This window comes from Cavia porcellus, unplaced genomic scaffold, assembly GCF_034190915.1.
Source record: "Cavia porcellus strain 051 isolate PalLab524CR breed Dunkin Hartley unplaced genomic scaffold, mCavPor4.1 scaffold_11, whole genome shotgun sequence".
In the NCBI taxonomy this organism is placed as follows: Eukaryota; Metazoa; Chordata; class Mammalia; order Rodentia; family Caviidae; genus Cavia; species Cavia porcellus.
In genome coordinates this window covers 45,837,135-45,861,611 of record NW_026947494.1, presented here as the reverse complement: position 1 = coordinate 45,861,611, position 24,477 = coordinate 45,837,135, and the positions used below count along the sequence as shown (strand labels likewise).

Sequence of the window (24,477 nt, the reverse complement as noted above, 5' to 3'; positions counted from 1 at the left end):
TCTTTTCCAATGCATTTTCTTTACTTGTTAGCAATAGGGCCTCTATTTGGAACAATACTTCCACTCCCTTTTATTGTTCAATTAATGCCACCTAATCCAAACTCTATACATTTGGATGAGTAAAACTAACTGCTTTTGCTAGGTCCATGTATTTACTTCTTTAAAAACTACATTTTCATACAGAACACATTACCACAAGTATTATAAAAGGGGATATAATAAAACACAAACATTAACCAGGTAAAGTGGCAAACAGCATTCAATTTTGTTTAGTAACCCAAGTTCCTGGGTTCAATTCCCAACAATAAAATTTTAATTCTCCAGAATGATACTGTATATGTACCTGATTATTTAATAGCTATTTAACACTTGAACAAAAGAATTATTCTTGAGAACTATAACACCTGATTTTTAAATTCCATCAGTATGAGAAGGTTGTATGCACAGAACTTAAGCATCACAATTAAAAATAAAGTTGACTAAAATTATCAAGCCCTGGGAAAGAAGTTTCACTCAATTTTTACATAGATATAAAATCAGGAATCTCTCAGAACCTATCATTTTATTAGCTCAGGAAAAAAATGTATTAAGACATATAGCTCTGGAACACTTACAAACATGTATTCTACTTTAGTTAAAAAAAACCAAAAACTTGAATCTTGAAATTTTGTTCTATCTATGGCTAGTAAAAAAAATTTTCATAGTATCTTCTCTTTCACCTTCCATCAGTAAGTGATAGAATTCCTACAGTATTAATTCAACAAACGTAATTTTGTAACAAAACAAGCTGTCCAGAAGAAAGGAGAGGAGGGGTGACGACACTCTTCTGTTAAAACTTTTAAAGAAAACCTAGGTATACCAGCAATCAGGAGGCTGAGGCAGGAGGCTTGCTATGAATTCTAGGTTGGCTTGGACTACAGTGAATTCAAAGCTAGCCTGAACTACATATAAGACTGAAAACGCAAAAACAGACGGAAAAAAAGAAAAAAGAAAAAGAAACAAAACTTAGGTATAAAACAAAGGTATGCACTGTTTTAAACAGACAAAATAACTCATAAAATATCCAAAAGTAGACATGTATGTAAAAAACACTCGTTCAGGTAATCAATAAAATAATCATCCACATAGTTATCACTGATAAATTTTTACTCATGATGAGTCTCAATATTTTCTCCCCAGAGCTTACTCCAACTTAAGATATTTTCAGGTTGCTTTTTAGCTTAGTTTCTAAATTCTGTTTTCATTTCCCCCATTAGGATTTACACAGAAGCAAATTCTGCCAATTCTGTTCTGCCAAATTCTGTCAAGTACTAAAGTCCTCATGAATGAAACAAGAAACCACTAAAATGCTTTCCACACTAAGCATTTTCTCTACAGATCAAAAACAAGACAATTAAAGCACTCAGTATAGCTATAAAGGATTATAAGAATATTTTCTAAGAGGTATAGATCAACTTTGTTTGCTATAAAGTAATGCAGGGAAACACTAAAGCAATAAAAAAGTACTCAAGGCTTCAATTTTCTTATTAGAACCATAATAAATAAAACCTCCTAGGTAAAAAATATGCATTTTTTCATCACTGCTCTTCTATTGCCTATGTTTAATCTTCCTTAAAAAGAAATTGTTTTTTACTATCATTAGATTATCAAATTTATTTGTATATTTTCTCTCCTATAACAGATCTTTCTACCACCTGACTAGAAACATTTAAATAGACTATAAATTAGAATATTTTGGAATATCATTGCAGTAACTGATCATTTTAATGTCATTTAACCAATCAGCTTCATTCCTAGTAGTCTAATACCCACAAATACTGACGGATACAAATCCAAGGATGTTCATATCAGCAAGATTTGTAAAAGTAGATAAAAGAATGTAAATCTTGATCAATTGGTAAATACTTTTATAAATTACAACCACACTACTCAGTGAATTCAAAGGGTAAATCTAAGAGGATAATGGAGAATACTTTAAACTGTTTAGTCTTTTCAAAGAGAAATTATGACCTATTATTATTTTCTATGTGGCTTGACACTGCATGCATGACTCCACAGATGAGAATCACAAGTTATAAACCATTTTATCTGAATAGAGATCTATAACTTAGGAGGAAATAAAAGTTATTCATTCACATTAAATGTATACTAACAAAATACATTTTGAACAAGTGAATTTATAGATGTTATCTGATCAATTTAATTCTACTTTAATCTACCTAAATTCATGAAGTGAGCATTGATATTCATCACTAGCCTAATAAATTATTTAACTCAAAAGTTAAGTCCACAACAAAAAACTATAAAATGAAAACAAATGCTTATATTGCCATATACACATTATATTTAAAGACACAACAAAATGTGATTTGCGGAAGAATAAAAATGAAAGACCATAGAGATGAAATAACACACAATTCGAGTAAAAAGATTACATAGGTTTTTAAGGGAACACCTAAATAGATTGTGTTGTGCACGTATAGACAGGTTAGAATTTTAAAGGCGTAGGTGCTATAGAGGGTTAGCTCAGTAAATACTCAGTATGCAGCAAGACCCTGAGTTTATGCCCCTAAAACCTCCCATACCCAATTAAGATAAAGGAATTTAGTTTAATATAGGCATAATCAAGTTCTCCATTACCACAGAAGTAATGACATTAGAGGAAAACTGAGAAGTAGTCACGAAATCTTAATGGAAAAACAATTCAGTACATATGAGTTAAGAGTAATAAGTGACAATTCTTTCTAAAAATTTCTGCTTCAAACCATAAAATCATAGGGATATTTTAAAAAATCGAAATCCATACTTAGATTTGAACAATCTTTAATTCTGAGACTAAATATTAAGTCACTACTATTTTAAAAATGGCTTTGTATATAATGATGAAAACAGAAAAGGCTCTTGAGAGCTGGCAAAAAATAAATCACATATTAAGAAAATTGGATATCCATTATGAGAAAGATGATTTTGAACTCCTACCTCACATCATACAAAAAGCTTTCATAAATGATCAGCAACTGGACTTCAATCATAATTAAAAAGTTTCACCTTTCAAAAGGCACCATTAAGTAAAAAAACAACTTGAGAGAATGGGAGAAGATATCTACAAATCATACATACCTACCAAGCTTATACACAAAACATACAATAAACTCTTGAAACATTAATAATGAGAATGTATCTTAAAAATGGACAAGGTATTTGAGTAATTTTTCCCAAAAATGGCATATGAAAAGATGCTCAAAACTTTAGTCATTAAAGAAATACATATTAAAAGCCACAAAAAATACCACTTCACACAAAATAGCCACAATCAAAGATAAATGTGGTACCATATGCTGGTGTAAATATGAAAAACTAAAACAATCTATATTGCTTAGGATAAAAATGATAGCCATTTTATACTCTTGTCAGTTTTTCAAAATGTTAAACAGAGCTACCTATGTCTAGACAATTCTACTCCTAGATCTCTACCCAAGTAAAATAAAAAATGTTCGCACAAAATCTTGTACATAAATATTCACAGCATCATTCATAACAATGAAAAGGAGGAAATAACTGACACTTTAACCAATGAACAAAAAGTGGTACAACCAGTGCACTGTTGCGTAATTAAAAAAAAGTAATGATGTAATGAAAACAAGATTAGTCAAAGAAGCTAGACACACACACACAAAAAAAAGAAGCTGGACACAAGGACCACGTATTATAACGATTTAATCATATGGCAAAGTCCTAAAAGGGAAGTCTATAGGCAAAAAACGAGTGGTTACATGGAGCAGAAAGTGAAAATTAAGAGTAAATGCCAAAAGGCACAGCTTTCTTCCAAGAAAGGTTTTAAAATTACATTGCAATGGTAACTGTACATTCAATTTACTCAGTATCATTGCCTGGTACCCTTAAAATTGATAAAACTTATGCTATGTACCAATACCTCAATAATCCTGTTAAAAATAAATGAGGTTTGTCAGTGCACCTCAGTAGTACAGCACTTGCCTAACATGTATAACAACCTGAGCTGTAAGTTTCACAACTCCATACTATTGGATATGCCAGAGAAAAAAGTAAAAACCAATACTGACCTGTGTTCTGCCTCAAGAGAACTGGAAAGAACATCAGTTTGTGGAAAAGTTGAAGATCGAATAATCTGTTGGGAAATTACTGAGGCATTGCCATTCTCTTGTGGAATTTCATTTTCATCAAAGTTTCTGTTTATATCCCTTTCTTGATGAGTACTATTGCTGTTATGCAAACTGAATGAGTCGTCATCCTAGTTTTTAGGGAGTACAAAAGAGGGAATGAGCTCTAAAGAACATAGTTACTAAAAAACTTTAATAAATTCTGGCAAGATTCCCATGGAGAATATGTAAGTGTGATATTTACAATCATTACATTGTGAGCACACTGTAGTAATGGAAAAATGAGAACACTTAGAGCTTTTCAGAATCTAAGTAGTCAAATCTACTCAACAAAGGCACAACTGAAAGGATGAGGATGGAGACAGAGAAAAAGAAAACCAATATAAACATATTTTTAACACGAGTTTTAGCACAATGAAAAACTATTTTAGAAAGAAGTCATTATTTATACAAATGGTTAGCTATTCTTTTTTTAGTAAGAATTTGTTCCAAAATCTTAAGTATTTGCATAAGTATTCCAATGACTGTATCAATTCAAGTATTACTGCAAATCAATTACCTTTTCTGAGCCAGCATGACTTTCATCTTCATGTTCCTCTTCTACTCTGTCCCTTTTCAATGCTTTCAAAAATTCACTCTTCTTATCAGTGCGCATCCGTGTCAGTTTGGTTAGACGAGGCTGTTGATTAAGTTTGTCAACAGGCGAAGAGGAATTCGAACGATTACACTAACAGGAAATTCAGAAATACTAATAAATATGTATCCATGAACTGGTATCAATATAAAGTTCACAACTATTACAGCTCTCTTTTTTACCTTTATTCACATGTAAAACTGGCTTTCAGAGTCTTTTTCTCAATCCCTACGTATTTTTTTCTTTTCACTTAATGAGTCAACAAAAGAATGTTCTCTCAGAGACAAGGAAACTCTTGATAATACCAGTGACACTTTTTCAAATTATGATTCAAAAGTCCTAGGATCCAAACAACAGATCCAAGAAGATATGTTTTTCAAATTTAACAATACAGTTAACATTTTTTTGATCCCAGATAGGTGAGGAAAACTCTCTGGTGTGCGAGTTTCAAAAGTTTGGCCAAAGGAAAGAAAGCTACATGTACTCATTTTCAGTGTAATAACGTTCCCTCTTCGTCTTCTCTCTCTGCCTTAATGTTGACATTAAGATCCAGTTTCCCCCAAAAAGATACTTGTAATTCTAAGACAATGTATACCTCATTATTAATCAAGGTTCAACTGCACAGCATGACTTAGAAACATCAAATATAAATTATGCAAACAAAAAGGGCCAGGGATGTAGCTCGGAAATCCCTCAGATTTGATCTACAGTACCACTACTACTACTACTACTACTACTAATAATAATAATAATAATAATAATAAGGCAGTTTTCATAATTCATTTGTTAAAAATATTTTTTCTAGTTGATGTATATAGAGGCTTCACTTTATTACTTTACTGTTTAGTAAGTTTTCAAATCTTAAAAACTTCTCAAAGTTCAAAAATAAAAAAATGTATGTGCACCACACTAAGGGAACTAAAATAGGTCATTTTATGAATTACGTATCTTACTGTTAAAACAGGTCATTTAATGAATTATGTATCTTACTGTTAAATTATGATTAGCAGTGGGGCACAGTGATGCATACTTATAGTTCCAGCTATTCAGAAAGCTGGGGCAAGAGGATCACTTGAGTCTAGGAGTTCCAGACCAGTCCGAACAAGACAGCAAGACTTTGTCTCAAAAAAGCATTATTAAAACTGTAAGTGAGACATGGTGATGCACCCCAATAATCATAGCACTTAGGGTAAAACAGGAGGATCACTTCAAGTTCAAGGATAGCCTAGGTTACATAGTGAACTTAAGTCTAATCTGAACTATACAGTAAGACCTTGTCAAAAAGAAAAGAAAAAGAAGAAAGGAGAAGAGGAGTAGAAAAAGAAAAGAAAAAACAAAGTGAAGCAAAGCAAAGCAAAAGGAAGATTACTCAAACTGTTACAGTTCCCCAAAACAATTTTTAATGCCATACCTCTTTCACTGAATTTGTCGATGGACTAAAATTCTTGGCAGTTGATTTAAAAGCATTGAAGTTGCCAACACTATATGCAGACTCATGAGGGAAAGAAGTTCCAACTTTATTTTCTTTAGTTTGGCTTTTCCATTGTATAGGCTAAAGAAAATCAAACATCAATGTGTATCAAAGACAAGACTATAGAAAATAAAGAAAAGCCAAATGAACACAATAAGACAAAGATAACTACATTTGGTTCATGAAGAATTTTTTTGTTACTTCATTTCTACATGATTCTGTTCCTTTCTGTCTTTTCCTATAAATATAATTAAAGCTTAATATTCAGATGAAAACAAATTTATTTTTTCAAAGCTTTATAAAGCTTAAAGCTTTTCTAACCTGATAAAACATATTAGTTTCAAAAACCTAAAGCTGAGTACCAACTAAATAGCATTTTATATACACACACGCAGTTACCACTAACAAATACATCATACATGTATCGAGCAATACAAAATCTATACATTTCATGCACTATTAAACACACAGGGGACACACGTCACATACATACATAAAAGATAATTTTCACTTCTCACAATTTAGAACTTACTTTTGCAGGTGGAGCAGCAGGCTTAGGGACTAAGCCTTTATAAACACTTGGACCAGTTCCATTCTTAACTGACTGCGACTGAAGATTTCCTACTACTGGGAATCCAGATAGCTGTAAATCTTTTGTATTACCTTTCTTAATGACCAGCATTCTTGGAGTTCTAGATTTAGGATTCGGAGGATATTCTGCACAAATAAAGCACAAACAAGAGTTACACAGTGCTTCAAATTTTACAATAAAACAAATCCAACTAAAGAATACTACAGTTCAAATCCAACCAAATATTTTAAACAGCTGTTTCCTGAGTAAGACAGTTAAGTCAAATAAGTGTAAACTATATACCAGCTTAAGAAATAAGACTAAAACAATCTGACAGTATACAGCAAGAATTGGGCAATGTCATGTAACACAGATGAATTCAATAGACAAGATTGAAAAACAAGTTTAATTAAATTGTAACATTTTTCCTTAATTTATGAAAAACTAAATTTCACCCTATTAACTCTTTACCAGTTTTTTCACTCTACTTGTAAAATCACAGTCAATAAGCAAGGACCTACCTCTATTTCTTAGTATCTACATTAATTAAAATAGTAAAAAGAAAACTTATGTTCATAATATTGTTTCATTAAATATTTACTTACAATCTACTGTACAGGGCATCAGAGAGATGGGACAAGTAACTCAATCTTGTTTTTTAAAGATAGCACTAGATCTAACTGCAAAATGCAGGCTTTTCTCTAGACTATTGTACTTAAAATATAAAACACTTCACTGACTTTAATTAATGTTCATGTGCACTACAGATATACATACACAGCCACAATTACTGTAGTGAAGTATCTTTCTTTACAGAAATTCTAAAAGCATGTTTCATCAATCCATTTAGAAGATTTAATTTTAAAAGAGAAATCCCAAGAAAATCTAAATCAATAGTTCTGCACATAACATATCCTATGAATTGATGAGCTGGGCAGAGTTCTCTGGGGACACCCTGGCCAGAACTACACCAAACTTACTACTGGTTCATCACAACAAAACTACACAAAAATTCCCAGAGGAACCTGTTAAGAATCTCTGGTTCATCTAGGGCTTCAAACTTTCTCAAAGAGAATACTGATTTAGTGCTTTACCTAATTGTCATGTTGACAGACAAAAGAATAAGAGCTTAGAAGAAAGAAAAAGTTCATCTACCAGGACAACTTTTTTCTTAAATACCTAACAATCTATTGGGGCCAAGACGTCTCCATCCTGTGACAATACTGCTAACACACTAACACTAGATGAAATCTTATTCCCTAGGATATAAGGACTAGGACAAACACTTTAACTTTTTGAGTACCTAAAAAGGTCCAATATGAAGACCTTAAGAAAATAAATAAATCAAACATCTTCAGGTGCACACAAGAATGCAGAAAGGTACATCACTAATAAAATGGATACCTTTTCTGAAGATACATGACAAAGTGAACAAAACAAAAAATAGGATGATCTCAGACAATCAAGAACACTAATGTAAGTTTGCAATGATTACTTTTGGTAAGCAGATGATGAAAAACATGAATAAAATATTTTTAAAGGCACCTGATACTAACAATAAAATTTAAAAAGAAATCTTGGCCTAAAACTTAAAAGCTAAATTAAATAAAAAACCAGGGTTTTGAAAAAAAAGACCAATGCTTAAGAAATAAAACAAATAAAACAACAGCACAAAAAAGTGCATGGCAAGAGGAGACTAGGTCTTACTGTGTGGGTCAGGCAGGCCTTGAACTTGTGGCAAACCTCCTGCCACAGCCTCCCAGAATGCTAGGATTACAGCAGCAAGCCACCACACTCAGCAAAATTAGTACTTTTGTAATGTATTTATTAGAATTTGAACACTAGCACCATGGCTGCTAGTTGTACAACTCTGTACAAGTTATTTAATCTTTTTCTAGAAAATGGAGGATAACTGTGAAAGTTAATGTGAAATGTTTTATATGTAAATAACTACAAATTACAGAAAAATTACACATCGTCTTCAATAGTTGCAATTCAAATTAAAAGTATGATTTTTCAAAAATTTTATCTTGACCTGTAGAGGTAGAGAAAGCAAAAAACAACAAAAGCACAATAGAGCAATCTTTATCCTTAAATACTCTAAACTTGCTCAGTTAAGAAAAGTTCTTTAAAAAACAGAAGAGATGATAAACTGAATTTGCCTCATTCATATTTTATTATTTGAGTTTTAATTATTTTATATTATATCTATATTTAGATTATCTCCAAAAATAACCTATCACAGATTACCTCCAGAAACTTTCCTAATTAAATATTAAGTTTTTGGATTCAAACACTAGTTTGTTAATTGGTAAAATTAATGAGAATGACACAAACAGTTTATTTTTAAAGAGAAAGTTCATATATTAATGAAAAAAGGTGTTAATCCCTATATAAAAGAATTAGAAAACACATCACTTCAAGTAACTTCCTTTCAAAAACTGTGTGTGCTTTATTGAGTGGCATTCATGTAAGCAAGTGTTCTAATATTAAAATTGTATTTTTAAAAACAAAGTAAATTTATTGAATTTTCATTCCCTTATTTCTCCCTCCCCTACAAATAACTGTAATCTGAGAGCAGTATCATTTTGTCTTGACATGTTTTCTCCACATAGATGAATAGCTTCATTCCTTCAATACAAAATCAGCGGTGGAAGGAAAGTGACTCAGTTCGTCGGAAGACAAATTAAAATATTGCAAAATTAGTCATACAGATAATTCTGAGCTGTAATCTCAATTCTTTAATCTCTTCTGTCTTTCAAAATACTCAATACTTACATACACAAAGTCTGATTCAATCTCTTAGTTAAGTACTTCTTTGATCTAGCATCCAGAAAATTCATCTCTACCTTCTAATATACAACTACATTTTCCTTATTGGCTTTGAAGAAAGTAATTATCTGATAAATAATCATTTACTAGACACCTAGGCTGAGATTTTAAAACAGTAGACAATTTAATGCTTTTCTCATTATTACTGTTGTACTATCTCACCTAACAGATGAAGAAATTCATTCAAAAATGAAGTTTACATTATCTGCCTAAAAATCTAAGTAATACTTTAGATCTAATGTTAGGGTCTAGACCTATCTGATTCCAAACCCATTGTTTCCAGAAGAAATGGAAATTAAGATATTTCAAAAGGCTTACCATCTCCAACTAAAAATACTATACTGAATGATCAGGACAACAGGCTTCCAAGAATACTATCACTAGTATTCAGGACTACCATGATTTTGATACCAGTTACTACATTAGATAACTTTCCATCTCAAGATAAGGGGCAAATTTAATGCATAAAACCCACACAACCAAAAGAAAATACTATCTGAATTAAGTTAGCAATGTTAATCTGAAGATGAAACTTGGTCATAAGGTGATAGTAACTCACATCAAGTGCAAAGAATCTCTCTACCAAGCAACTGAAGCGAACTCCTGTTGTGTACCCTCAAATGTAAGATAGAAAAATTATCTAAAATCAGTTTTTAAAGACTGATTTTTATATGCATTTTGATGGTTTTGAAGATTTTTTTTCATTTCTACATAATTAACAAACCTGTTCTGGTTTATAGTACTATAAGAATATTAATTAAAACAAGTTTCACTAACAATATTTATCTTGATAACAACCAAATGGTATTTTTCCTTTAATAAGGTTCCCAACACTGGTCATATAATGAAGAGCCTTGAAATACATGCTGCAAATACAAACGACTTCCATACTAATGTTTCTAACTCTAATAAAATAAATGTGCATCAAATTATCTACACATCCCATTAGTTTTTCCTTCTCAAACTTGAACATGTCTTGCATAACCTTCTTAAAATGTTTTGACTTTCTGTATGACACTGAAAGAAAGTAGAGTTATTTCAATACTCATGAAAAGAATTCTATTACAATGACTTCTTTATTTTTATCAAAAGTCCTTTTAAAAACAACCTCACCGGTTTTCTTGAGCTACCTGATTTAATATAATTATGTCACTCAATTTGTATGCTTCTGACTAGTACTGTGATTCTCTAGAAAACAATACCACTTTACAACCAGTCATTAATTTGTTTTGATTCTGGGGGTTAAACAATTTTGTAATAACCTTTACACTCCAGAAATCAGGTTAAGTCAATCAAGTTATCAAGGTATACACAGAAACATTAAACTAAAACATGACCACTAAGTTAATTTCCAGTAAAATCACCAAATTAATTTCTAGTTAAATTTTTCATTATTTAATTTGTTAAGCACTAAATGTTCTAAACTCTGCTGATAAAATGTTGGTGACATACTCGCTCACTGACATAAAAACAGCCAGGACTTCTGAAAACCACAAATTAGTAAATAGCCACCAACTGCATCTCAAACATACTTCAAACACACACACACATACCACTTCCCATTAAAGTAACAACAACACAATCGTTTTTAAATTCTCATAGATACACTAAAGTATCTTGAATTCCTGTTTGAGTCATATTATTAAGAACATGTATACGGTTTATCTAGTAACTATTAATCTTATACACCAAAGAATTGGGATACTAATTAAGACAAATAATAATAATAAAAGGTCACAAGTTTATGCTGCACAAGGATGTTTCTAATAAAGCCAGCTTAAGTTCTTAGTAGAATTAAATTTAAGCAAATTAAAATTATTTTAAATGGTTTAACTACTTTCCCTTAAATTATTTTTTAATTGGAGTATTATGTTCAGAATCTGCCAATGTTTGATATATAAAAATCATAGTTTTGGGAACAAACTGCTTTTTTCTTCTTATACATATTAACATTTTCATTAGTAAATTTTTACTTACCTGGAAGGAAGTATCACTAGAAAAGTTCTACTGAAGTCTTTCCTAAAATTCTCTCGTCTTCCTCAGGAACAAAGCTATTCTAAATGTTGCAATGAGGAAAACAATACTTGGGAACCCAGAGGGGAAAGTGAGAGAGGAATAATGAAGTGATACAATGAGAGTTTCATTGTATTTCTATGGGAAGTACTGGGGATTTAACAACCATGCCACAATTAACCATCTTTTTTTTATTTTTAATCCAGACACATTTCTCAGTTTACCTAAAAGTAAACAGTACACCTTTCATTTAAACATCTTTTCAACTAGTATTCAAAATCCTTAAGATCAGCCCTGAAACAGCAGAACCAATATCTTTATATTAATACATTTTAAGTCTCATTATTTTCAAAAATGTCTTTGCCTTTAAAACATTTCTAAGATTAAGTCAAACAAGGATCATTACCAATAGTATCTATAGGTAGTTTTATATGACAAATGCTCAGTGACATTCTATTTTTTAAAAATTTACTCATTCTAACAAAGTAAGAATTATTCCTAATTTCTTAGAAATTCTATTTAACACCTTCCAGGTGGTTTCTACAGTCTTATGCAATCAGCTGTTCCCAGAAAAACTGAATAATAAGGAAACATACCTAAGAGAGGAGCTTGGGAGATTTTTTTGGTTGGGTATGTGTGTGTCTGGGCGTGTAGGCCTGGGGAGAGTGGCAGAAATACTAATTTGCAATACAGAAAAAACAATGCCATTCACATGGTTCTAACAAAAGTGCCTGACCACCCCCACCCACCACCCTCAAAAAACCCTTAAATAAAAGAGGGAGATCAAAGAAACAAAGTAATTCCCCGGAGTTTCACCCAATAAATACAACTGAGTTTAAAATAATGCCTTCATTATTAGGACTAAGAAACTATAAGCCACAATCCTTTGGTCTTAGTAAGTTAATGACTTTCAAAACAAAAATACAGAAGATTGGTACAAGTTTCAAGTGGACATAGCACTCTGAATTTGATACTGAATAATTAAATTTATTTTCCAGATGTTAAATCTTGTAAGATTTTCCATTATTTTAAACTTCACTTGACTCTTTTAAAAGCTGTCTACTTTATAGTACACATCAGTGTACTTTAATCTTCTGAAGAGGCAATCAAACTGTACTCATTAGTTTTAAAGGGAGTTGTTACCAAAAATCTCATTAAGCTTTGAAAATCAAAAAGGCAAATAATTTCAAATATAGACTAGCTCCACTGGAAAATCTATCAAATTATTTTTAACAGCCTAGGAAGAGTCATTTCACAGGTTAAAAAATTAATTTTGTCACATTATGATCAGAGTACTTATTTTTCCATTCAACTAAGTTTCGAACTATGAGAAACAAGTTAAGTTTTTTGGATTTTAGATTATCGGGCTGCTGCTGTAAACTTACATTAACAATCATTTCCAAAAAACTCAATCAAATTGAGGACACTTAATGGCACTAACTTTGCAGATGTACTATTTCAAGTAAAGCTCTTCTACTACCTCAAATCTTTTGTGTTAACTTTCTGTAGGTTAGCACACCAAAAACAGGTATTTATAGAGAAATTTTTAGTATGGCCTACTATTATTTAAAAAAAAATATACCCACATTTTGAACCCCTCAAAAATAGATAAAAAATCACTTACCCCAAACACCTGCAGCTAAAGATTTATTCTGATTTGGTTCTCTTTCATATTCAGGATTTAAAGAAGGCTGGAATAAAGTTAGAATTAAAATTCTTAAAAGTATTTAAATGTCTCACATTTAAGCAATAAATCCTTTACAAGCAATCTCATAAATATAAATCCTGTAACTGAAGAACCTGATATGATCAACTCTTAATAATTAATAACTACTCATAAACTTTACTTATTTTCAGCTTACTCTGCTAACCATAAAAATGCTGTCTATGTGCACTGCTAGCTGAAGGGATAAAAAAGTTTTTCTAATCATCCATGAGTTTCTGATGAAAGTATGAATTTTTAAAAAACAAAAAGGGCTGGGTGTTGCTCAGCAGTACAGCGCTTGCCTAATAAATGAGAACCTGAGTTTGTTCCCCAGCATCACGCACCACACAAACACACACATACACAAAGCAAAACAAAACAAAACAAACGACAACAACCAAAGAAAAAAAATAAACAGCACGGTTATGCATGTGTGTAGTCCCAGCTACCTGGGAGGCTGAGGCAGGAGACTGGCTTGAGTCCAGGAGTTCCAGGCCAGTCTGAGCAAGATAGCAGCAAAGAGAGAATGTGGTCTTTGTATCAGGCTGAGATATAATTCCTCCTTAACATAAAGTCAAGATCAGAGAAGAGGAAGAAGGTTATTATCACTGGGTTGCTTTAGTTAACACACTTGTTCTCAAAGCAAAGTGAAAATTTTTATTTCAACTAGTAATACTCAGGATTATTAAATAGAAAAAAAAAAAAGATGAGTGTTGAATGTGTATTCTAAACCTGACCTTGGTAGGTATGTTTAGAATCTTAAACTTTGTGTTTTATGTTTTTCACATTACCTGGCAACACAGCCAGCCTCATCTAAAGAAGATGATACAAGTTAAATAAAATGAATGTAAATAAATATTTTTGAATAACTCATATAAAGTATTACTATGCACTGAACTGATATTACTGTAAAGCCTCAAAAGAATATACATGCATACCGTAATGATTCATTCCTTGATACATACAAATTGAATAGGGTTAAGATTTTGTGGCTGACTATAAATGCCCTCCCTCCCTCCTTTTATAAACTTGAGTACTGGGGACTGAACAAGCACTCTACCACTGAGCTATATCCCCACTCCCAGCCCTTTTTATTTTGACAGTGTCTCACTAAGTTGCCCAGGATGGCCTAGAACCTGGTATTCTCCTGCCTCAGTCTCTAGAGTAGTTAGGACTACAGAACTGTGCCACCATGTCCAGCTGCATTTCTTAATTATACTGTATTATTGGACACATTAGAAATTACATTCAATTTACATTCCATGTCTAAGATTATAACAAATGCTAACCAGGATCTTGGGAGCAGAGCTGGGAGATAATAACAGCATCAACTAGCTTTTATTAAATGTTTTACTGGGGGGATTTGGCTCAGCAGCATGAGCGCCTGCCTTGCAGGCAGGCAGTCATGAGTTCAATCCCTGGTACCGATAAAAAGACAAAAAAAAAAAAGGTTTTACTGTATGTCATGAACATGATTCATAATTGATTCACTTGCATTACCTATTTAACTCTCACAACACTAAAGACACCACTATTATTCTGTATGGTTATAAAAATACATTTTTCTAGTGCTATCAAATGAAAAAAAACAGACCACTCAAGTGGGAAGGCACAGATGCCAATGTTACTTGAAACACGACTTGAGAGTAAGTATACTGCATTGCTTTCCTATCCTAAATCAAATCTATCAAATTGTCTCCCTTATTCAAACTCTCTACTTATACTTCCAAATGTAGTTTGGAAACCTGTCTTCATTTACCTCAGCTACCTAGCTCAAGCCATTATTTTCTCCTAAACCACTGACACTGCTCTTCTAACAAGTCTTACTTCCACCACAATAATCTACTCAAGATCTAGCAACTGTAATAGTTTTAAAAGTAAAACCTATTACATTAGCTATTCTTCTTTTGTTTTACCCAGTACTGGGGGCCACTGGGCTTGCTGGAGATTGAACATAAGGCTTTTACTATGCTAAGAAAACATTCTACCCCTGAAATGTGTATTCAGTCCATTTCAACAAAGCTGGTTCCTTTCCTTTTCATGCCAGCCCCAGATTAAATATCTTTTCTACAAAAGCCTCTCTTTTAACTTTCCAAACCCAACAGCCAAAAACTATGAATTTCTTTTTTATGTTCTCAATGCTCCTGCTAGAGGAGCAATCTTAATGAAAACAGGTACCACATATTCTATGTAAGAACTGTCACACACAGTCAGTCATTCAAATGTATAACTAAAAATTAACAATATATAGAAAGATAAAAATATAAATTCTCTCTATCTGTAATACATTAAGACTTCCATAAATCATAATTACTATGTAAATAGGACTGAATACTGGACCAATTTTTCTCTAATTTAAGGACAGCATTTACATAATCAACATGATAGGAGCTAAGAACTGGAAAAAATTACAAAACCTTTGCTCTTTAATAGTTTGTACTTATTTTCAGCAGTAGAGTTAACATTAATTATATCTGACTTAAGATAAAAATTAGTGTTTTCCCTGATCACAATAAAACTTGAATAGAGAAATATTTGTAAAACATAGAGCACTATTCTAAGAGTAGCTTAAGGATCACATAGGAATAATCAAGTGCTGACAATACAGGGACTAGGTTTAGCTTTAGGATAGATAGCTTGCTAGCATGCACAAAGCCCTGGGCTCAATCCCTAGCAGCACATGCACGCGTGCGCGTACACACACACACACACACACACACACACACACACAACAAATTAAGTAAATAAATTTGTTGAAAATAAATAAATTAACAATGACAATCCAAATAAAATGTACTGGAGCTAGTGTGGTGGCACATGCCTATAGTTTCAACTAGTCCAGAGTGTGAGATATGAGGAACACATGAGGCCATGAGTTCAAGACCAACCCCACCAACATAGCGAGACCCTATCTCAATAAATCAATCAATTGATAAAATGTATTGGCAAAATGCTCTTTCCAAAAGCTTAATAGTTTTTAAAACCATATTATGATGCAATTGCAAATAAACCATAACTACTAGCTCTCAGCAAAATCACTTTTCTACAAGGAATAAAATAACACAAGTACACTAAAAGTTTTTAAAGCTATATACATAGTGAGGTGCTGGAATAACCTGAAGGAGGAAGAGAGAGAGCGTGTGAGAGGGAAAAGGAGGAAAGGAGAGAGAGATTAAGTGAAAAGGTGAAAAAAGGCAGGAAGTAATTAGGGGAAGGTAATAAAAACTCCTTACAAAATGTTAGGCTTATAAAATAACTGCACAGGTATTTACCTGGCAAGTGTGATTTTTACAGAAAATAACCTGCATTAATAAAGCCTCCAAAGTTTTCCCTGATACTAAAATGCCACTTTTTAAGAAACTTACAAAATCCTCAGCCTCAAACTGTTTTCGTTCCCTTTTGTCTTCTTTCCTCCCAGTTTCATTGTCAGGTATGTTATTTTCATGTAGTCCTTGGCTTTTTCCAGAATGGAAAATACTGCTACGAGAACGAGAATTTCCACCATGGTATCCCCCTCGGTGATTTATGTTTTCTGTACCATTTCTGCCGTGTGTACGCCATCCATTTTTTTCTTTCCTTCCAAAGGTACCTTTGAGGGTACGAAAAGCAATTATCAGAAATATGCTAAAAATAAAATATGCAATTTCTCTAATAATCAAAAAATAAAAATTAGAATAAGACAGTATTTCACGGGCCAGAGATTTAGCTCAGCAGTATAAATGCCTCCCTGGCAAACGTGAAGTCAGAGTTCAATCCCCGGTACCAAAAAAAGAGACAGTATTTCATGCCGATGAATATAAATTCAAAGCTAGTTACACTTAAAAGATTAAAAAGCAATCAAAACAGCCTTAAAACTATGAAGAATATTATCCTTATCATTCCTTAGCAAATGTTACCTCCATTAGGACGTCCAATACCAGAATCAAAGCCATCTGAAGAATTATGTCGTCGACGATTCACATCATATCGATTTTCTGTCCATGAAAAATTTTCAGAGTGTTTTTCAAAATTCAGTGATGACTGAAATGAAGTATTAAACATACAGATAAATATACTTATGAACCTAAATAACTTTTAAAACTATTGACAGTCCACTTTACTTTCAAGAATGTTAAATGGTCAAAGGAGAATACTGTGTAGCTGTCTTCCAAGTATTTATTAACTGGTAACTCTACATGAGATAGAATCCATTTCTGGGTTTTTTTTTGTACCTATAGAAACAGGCAACTTCTCTACAAGTTTTCAAGGGTTACTATCTTCTTTTCCAAAAAACTATTAAAGGTAAAACAATGTTATAAGGGACACAAGTTACAATATGATACATTTCTCATAGCAAAGTGTAACATTCTGAATGAGATACTAGACTACTTTATAAATATACACATTTTTATTATATCGCAAAGCTTTCTTCTAATTCAAAATAAGAACTGCCAAGTATTAGTTCAGTTTTAAGTTCCCTAGATTGATTTCTATTCTCTTTTCCCAAATCAACTATCTTAATGTGAAAATCACAATCAAAATCCTCACTAATTTTTTAAAATGAGCAAAGGATACGAAAAATAATTATCAGAAATATGAAGAGCCAAAAATATGTAATTTCTCTAATAATAAAAAAATAAAAATTAGAACAAGACAGTATTTCATGATCAATGTGAGTAGCCAACTAAAACTTATCTACTTCCAGAGTCAGTCATTTCAAGATTACCATCCTAGACTTAGTTAACAAACTCTCAGCAATGTGTCAGCATTCTCACCGATTCCAGCAAGCCACAATCAGTCTCCAACTTGTTTTCTTGATTCTGTCAGCCCTTTTGATTTGATTTGATTTTTGGTATCAGGGATTGAACTCATGACCTCATCCTTGCCAGGCAGGTGCTTATGCCACTGAGCTAATTCCCCAGCCTGAGCCCTTTTTATTTTAATATATAATGATCACTATTCACCACCCAACATACAATAAATGGAGGAAAATGTCAAGACCTTCTCTTCATCAAGTCATTATTAAGCAGCTAAATCTATTCAAACACTTCCCTTTTTCTTTAACCGCTCACTACAAATTTAAGATTAAAAAATAAAACCCCAACATCACCTTTCAATAGTTTGTAACTCACATACATCCTTCAACTCCAATCCACATGACTGAAATGTGCCTTAAATTTTAACTCTTTTCTCTTTTTAACTCTTAAATTTTGCTCTTTTCAGGCAAAACTTTTGGAACAAAGGACTGAAAATTACAGTTTTCTCCCCACACAAATTATGATCTATCTTATTAATCTACTTTATCTTTCCTATTTATGAGCAGTATTTTAGACACTATGGAGAAGCCAAAGAATATTACAGTGTACACTTATACCTATAAAATTTAAGATGGCATACACAGAAGATAGTTGTGACCCCACTCAGAGCACCAGATAACTGATATAATAATTCAAACTTCATTATTGTAAATCATCAGTATTTCTGTTTTCAAGTATCACTAAGTCATATTCCTTACATTTTATGGCTTAAGAATCTAAATACTCAACCCAAATTTTAAAACTACACAGTAAAATAATCATTAAGCTGAAAAATTGGGTTGTTTACACCAACAGTGATTTGTGGGTGCATAGTGCACCAACAGTGATTTGTTGACTGCATAAAACATAGTAAGCCATAAACTGTGGCTCTTCAGGGAGAGGATTTAGCAGATATTTATCCTAACAATACTATCAACAGATAGATGCAAAGGCATTGTCTTGCTGCTGTCAAGGTTTAATGATTAAACAGATTTCATTCCTCTTCCATCACCTCCTCTCATCTCTTTTTACCTGTCTTCAAACTTTCTCATTAACAATTATTAAACTGATCTTCTATAGGATGAGTATAAAAAGGCGCTACTACATACTTATTTCCACACTTCTTATTTCAATTAGCCCAGTTCTAACATTACATTTACGTAATTCTCTCATTTACACACTTCACTACACTACCATTACAACTTGCTATCTATCTGCCTGCCTGCCTCCAAAATTATTTCATTTATACTGTCTTTGTCAAACTGATCATATTTATGTTGTATGGTTGCCCTTTTTTAATCCTCAACCTATTGGTCTGTGACATTACAGACTGACAGAGGGCCTCTATTTTAAAAAATACTGTTCTTCCTTGTATTGTTGGACATCTGGCTTATTCCTCTGTCTATAACGGAAGAGAAAGCATTATTCTTCAGTGTTGGTGACTTGTTCTAATCTTCTAATAGTGTATTCTCTAGATGCATTTATCTAGTATCAAAACTTAATTACATGCTGAATCATCAATCCCAATTCTTTTTCCCAGTTTAGAGCTCAATGCTGGTCTCTAAGAGGTCTGCTGATTTCAAATTGAGATCTCCTGGGCATCTGTAATTTAAACACATCCAAAACTGCAGGGCTTGGTGGCACACACCTATCATCCCAGTATTCAGGAGGCTAGGACAGAAGGATCTCAAGTTTCAAGGCCAGCCTAAACTATATAATAAAACTCACTTGTAATGAAGAGAAGAATCCCCAAAACTTATCTGTTATATCATCTTTATGTTTCTATTTCTTGGGTGACAGTAACTAATATTACCTGGGTCTCCTAAAGTCTATTATTTGAGAAAAATTATTTCACTAAAAAGACAAAACGAAAGTCATTTTCAAATCAACAAAAACCAGAGAAGCATTGTAACTTGCAGATCTACCCTAAAGGACATACTTATAAAGTCCTTAGGACTGAAAGAAAATGACAACAAAAGAAAACACATATAATGATGTGAAATCTACCAGAAATGGTAAATGTGTGAGAAATGTTAAAAGTGTGAATACTCCTCTCTGAGTATGTACATATATACATGCACTGTACATACCATTTGAAAAACTTCATTCTCAATCTGTAAAACAAAATAGCTGCATAATCCCCTGAATAACCAATGACTTATAAGTTTATCTGGGAAAACAAAAATAGGGAAAGCCACAGGAAAAAAATATCAAAATTAGAAGCAGAGACTGTAAGTCATGCTAAATATTAAACATATCATACAAATGAGCTTGATTCAGACACAGGAATAAACAAAAATTTAAATAATAATAGTTTTAACAATGAATCTAAATGAAACTAGGCACACAGCGTCAGTCAGTTCCTCACCCAAAACCCATGGGACAACGTATTATTTGAATTTCAGAATTTTAGAGGTGTGTGTGTGGGGGGGGGGTGTATGTACGCATACATAAATATGTACATGTGTGTATACACACACACACACACACACAAAAACAATACCATAATCAAACTTGCATAGTACTTCTTCATATGTATGGTATTTCAAATGCACAGAATTTTGTGCGTATTATCTATATATAAAATACGTCATAAACATGCTTAGTATTTCTTCACAGTACAAATGGGATTTTTTAAAACCCACAGCTATATATATATATCTTTATATATATATAGCTTCACATATCTTCACATTATAATGTAGAAATAAATTATGAAAAGTTTCCTTGCTTCTTGGTTTGGAACTACAGTGGGGTGGAGCTAATGCTCACTGTCAAGTGCTTATCTACCATGCACATACACAAGGCCCAGAGTTGAAACCCAGAAGAGTGAGGGGGGATCACAAACAAACTACTACTAGCTGTAAGATAAAGGAAACCAAATATAACACCTTAACATGCTATAATCAAGTCATGCTTATCCAAGGAACAGAATTATGGGGGGGGGGGGTTCTTCATTTGTTCACCACATTAAGTTCCACTTCCATAAACTTAAGAATATAACATTTTCATCTGTTTAACATCCATAAAGTTCCTTTCACTCATTTCCTGAATTTAAAAAATACTGTTAAGACATACAGAAAAAGTATTTGATAAAACTGAATAGATCCACTTATGATATAAAAAAACAATTATCTCAGAAACTAGGATAAATCTGACAAGTTACATCTATTAAAATTGTCTAACATACAATGGCAAAGTATTAAGGTTACTTTAAGCCCTCAGTTCCTCATACGCGGTCACACATGAAAAATATATACTTCAGCAAAATGTACACATAAAAAATATATACTTTTATATACACATAAAAAATATATACTTCAGCAAAATGTAGTTGGCTGTGCATCTCAGTAGTTAGCTGCACTAAGCCAAAACAGGAAGCAATCTTTGTATTCACCCTCTTGATGAATGGCAAGGTGTATGCACGTGTCAAAGTATGAATAGTATCACCCACATTATGTGCTGGTACAGTTTTGTTTATTTATAATCTTTTAAATTATTTTCTTTTGATTTTTCTTATAGAATTAGCTCTATTCAATGCAATATCACATTAAGATCCACTTTTACAACTTTGGGAGGAAGTTGAAACTAAATTATCAGGTGATTCTGCTATTGATGATGACTTGGATTGTGTAAGCCAAACAAGGGAATCAAATTTGACAAGAGATCTAACAAGAATACAGAATGAAGATCTTGATTAAGATATTAAGATGAGGAAGAAAACAGTAATGTAAATATTTGACTTGTCAAAATGCTACAAAATGATCATGTATACCTGAATGATCCAATGTTAGAACTAGGTTAGAAAATGTTACTAGGTTCTTGCCAGAGGTGAAACTTACTGGATGAAACGCCAACATTGTGATTCAATGTTGGTTATAAAGGATGGCATGCTTAAAGATGTTCTAAAATACAGTAATAATGAAATACAAGAAAACATTCTATAAGCATCAATAGTAATACTCAAAGCCTTCATAGCAGAATTTTATTAGAGAATTTATGGAGAAGTGAAAGGTGTGGCACTGAAATTGTTAGAACAGTAACACTCAAAAGATTTGGTTTCCTTCAAATTGCCTACATTTTGATAACAAAAACACATGCCAAGAAAGAAAACAAATCTGACAATTTGGCTATTTTGTTCATTTATTGAAAGCTTTGTTTCAAACTGTCACGCAATTTATACACCATCTGAATACATGACAATTGACAATTTGCATCATTTCATGAGTGCTGAAGCTTTAGGTAATATATACTAAACAAACCTTCCAAATATGGCGTAAAAGTATACGCTCCAGTAGATGTGAAGACATTCACACCTTGAATTTGGAAATGTATCCTGGAACTCAGCCTCCAAGTCTTTCTTTGTGCAGTGATAAACCCTATGATTTTGTGAAGAGATCTGCTGTACTTACTTAAAAAAGTAACCCAAATGTGACATTTGACAACTGGTTCACTAGTTACTCATTGATGTTACACTTGCTAAAAGAACACTAGCTGACCACTACAGGAACTATCTGCAAGAACAAAGTCCAGATGCCTCACATATGTTGCAAGTTCACAACAGAAAAATGTATAGTACAATTTTTGGATTTCTGAAAAATGTAATATTGGCCTCCTATATGGCATAGAAAAACAAAGTACTGATTCTGTCAACACTGACCATGATGATAAGACTGACTTATTAAGATTGGTCATGGTGGTGCATACCCACCTGCAATCACAACACTCCTAGGCTAAGGCAGGAACAGTGAGTACAAGGCTAGCCTGGACTACATAGTAAGAGCCTGTCTCAAACAGCAAAAGATGGATAATGAATGCTCAATACAAATGAAGCCAGAAATGATCACATTTTTACAATAAAACAAAAGGTAGAGAAGATGTTGTTGAGGAGTCATGCAGCACGTCATTCAAAGTGTCGGCCAAAGGTTTTGGGGTTTTTTTGGGTCTTTTTCCTTTTTATCGGTACCGATCGAACTCATGACTGCCTGCTTGCAAGGCAAGCGCTTATGCGGCTAAGCTAAATCCCAGCCCCTAAAGGTTGTGTTTTTACTCATGGGTTTTACATGTGAGGCAGTTTCACAGTTTACAAAAAATAAGCACAAAATATCACAGAAATTTTCTCAGAGCATTAGGACTACAACTGATAACTCATCAATTACAATAGAGGAAGAACAGTATATATCTGCCCAAAGAACTCCTTAAAAGAATTCTACAACAGTCCAGTAAATGGAAAGATGAAATATCACCAAGAACAACCTAAGAAAACAGGAAGAGCAGCAAGATATCAAATACGCCCTACCAAAGAAGAGAGGAAAACAAAAACCATGTGCTATCAATGTAAGTGATACTTGTGTATAGAACATCTTATGTCATGTGTGAAAACTGCCTTAGGTGTGATAACTGAACTAAAGACTATTTTTGTGGTAGAGTTTTGTTTGTATTTTTACTATAATTCACATAGGAATTTAGCTCTGCTTTTTTATAGATCTTGTAAGCAGATAAAACGTGATGTTGACAATGTTGATGTTTATTCTACATACTCATTATCAATTAAAAATGTAATATTTTACAGATATTTTCCTGTTACATATATATAAAACTCATAAATTTAAAAATTGTAATTCTGGCCCTAAATCAAGGCCAGCAGCTTCCTGATGCTGTTGGTTTCAAGCAGGAGTCTAAGGAAGTGTCTTTCTATAGTCTGTGGGCCATTTCAGAACTTAGGCAGTGAAATGGTCAATTTCTTAGAAAAAAACAGCTTGGGGGCTGGGGATTTAGCTCAGCGGCATAAGCGCCTGCCTTGCAAGCAGGCAGTCTGAGTTCGATCCCTGGTACCGATAAAAAGCAAAAACCAAAAAAAAAAAAAAAAAAAAAGAAAAAGAAAAAAAACAGCTTGAAGCAACCCCTCCTCCCACCTCCAACCTGAACGGCTGTGAGCATGGCAGGCTGCAGCAGCCCAGGACAGGAGCCACTGGTGTTTACTGGGACCCTCGCCATGCTGGGACCTAGAACGACTCCCCCACCCCGCGCCTGCCCGCACTGCCCCGTTTTGTTTTGTTGAACTTCAATATACATGAAAGTATGGACAGCTATTTTGAAGAGAATGAGAGACTCTAAGACAGCCATTAGTGACTTCCCTATTGTCTGGTTTTGAAGACCTAAAATGCCTTCCTCCTTCTGTTCAGATCAGTCTTCTATTATGTTGTTTTATATGAATTCTCTGTACACGAAGACATGGACAACTATTTGGAAGAAAATAAGAGACAATATGATAAATAGTGAAGATCTCAGGTCATCTAGCTTTGAAATTTATATCTCTTACATTGCTTTCTTATGT

General features: G+C 32.9%; 1 protein-coding gene and 1 non-coding gene across 8 annotated transcripts in view; one reads left to right on the top strand and one right to left on the bottom strand.

The window, feature by feature from the left end:
* Positions 1-24,477, bottom strand: part of Gpbp1 (GC-rich promoter binding protein 1) — a 58,256-nt gene that overhangs the window by 8,196 nt on the left and 25,583 nt on the right. For 5 of the 7 annotated variants that reach the window (XM_063258197.1, XM_063258198.1, XM_063258194.1 and 2 more), the window contains 8 exons: positions 17,262-17,385; positions 16,731-16,954; positions 13,285-13,351; positions 12,257-12,316; positions 6,777-6,961; positions 6,185-6,325; positions 4,699-4,866; positions 4,083-4,270 (listed from right to left, as the gene is read on the bottom strand). In XM_063258197.1, the coding sequence (XP_063114267.1) occupies positions 4,083-4,270; positions 4,699-4,866; positions 6,185-6,325; positions 6,777-6,961; positions 12,257-12,316; positions 13,285-13,351; positions 16,731-16,954; positions 17,262-17,385 (1,157 nt within the window). Of the gene's footprint in view, positions 1-4,082; positions 4,271-4,698; positions 4,867-6,184; positions 6,326-6,776; positions 6,962-12,256; positions 12,317-13,284; positions 13,352-13,814; positions 13,832-16,730; positions 16,955-17,261; positions 17,386-24,477 lie in introns of those variants that run through there. The other 2 variants (XM_063258200.1, XM_063258201.1) reach the window with 2 other exon arrangements.
* LOC111757002 (small nucleolar RNA SNORA2/SNORA34 family) lies at positions 23,764-23,900 on the top strand. Its single transcript, XR_002791388.1, has one exon. It is a non-coding gene; the product is annotated as a small nucleolar RNA SNORA2/SNORA34 family (small nucleolar RNA).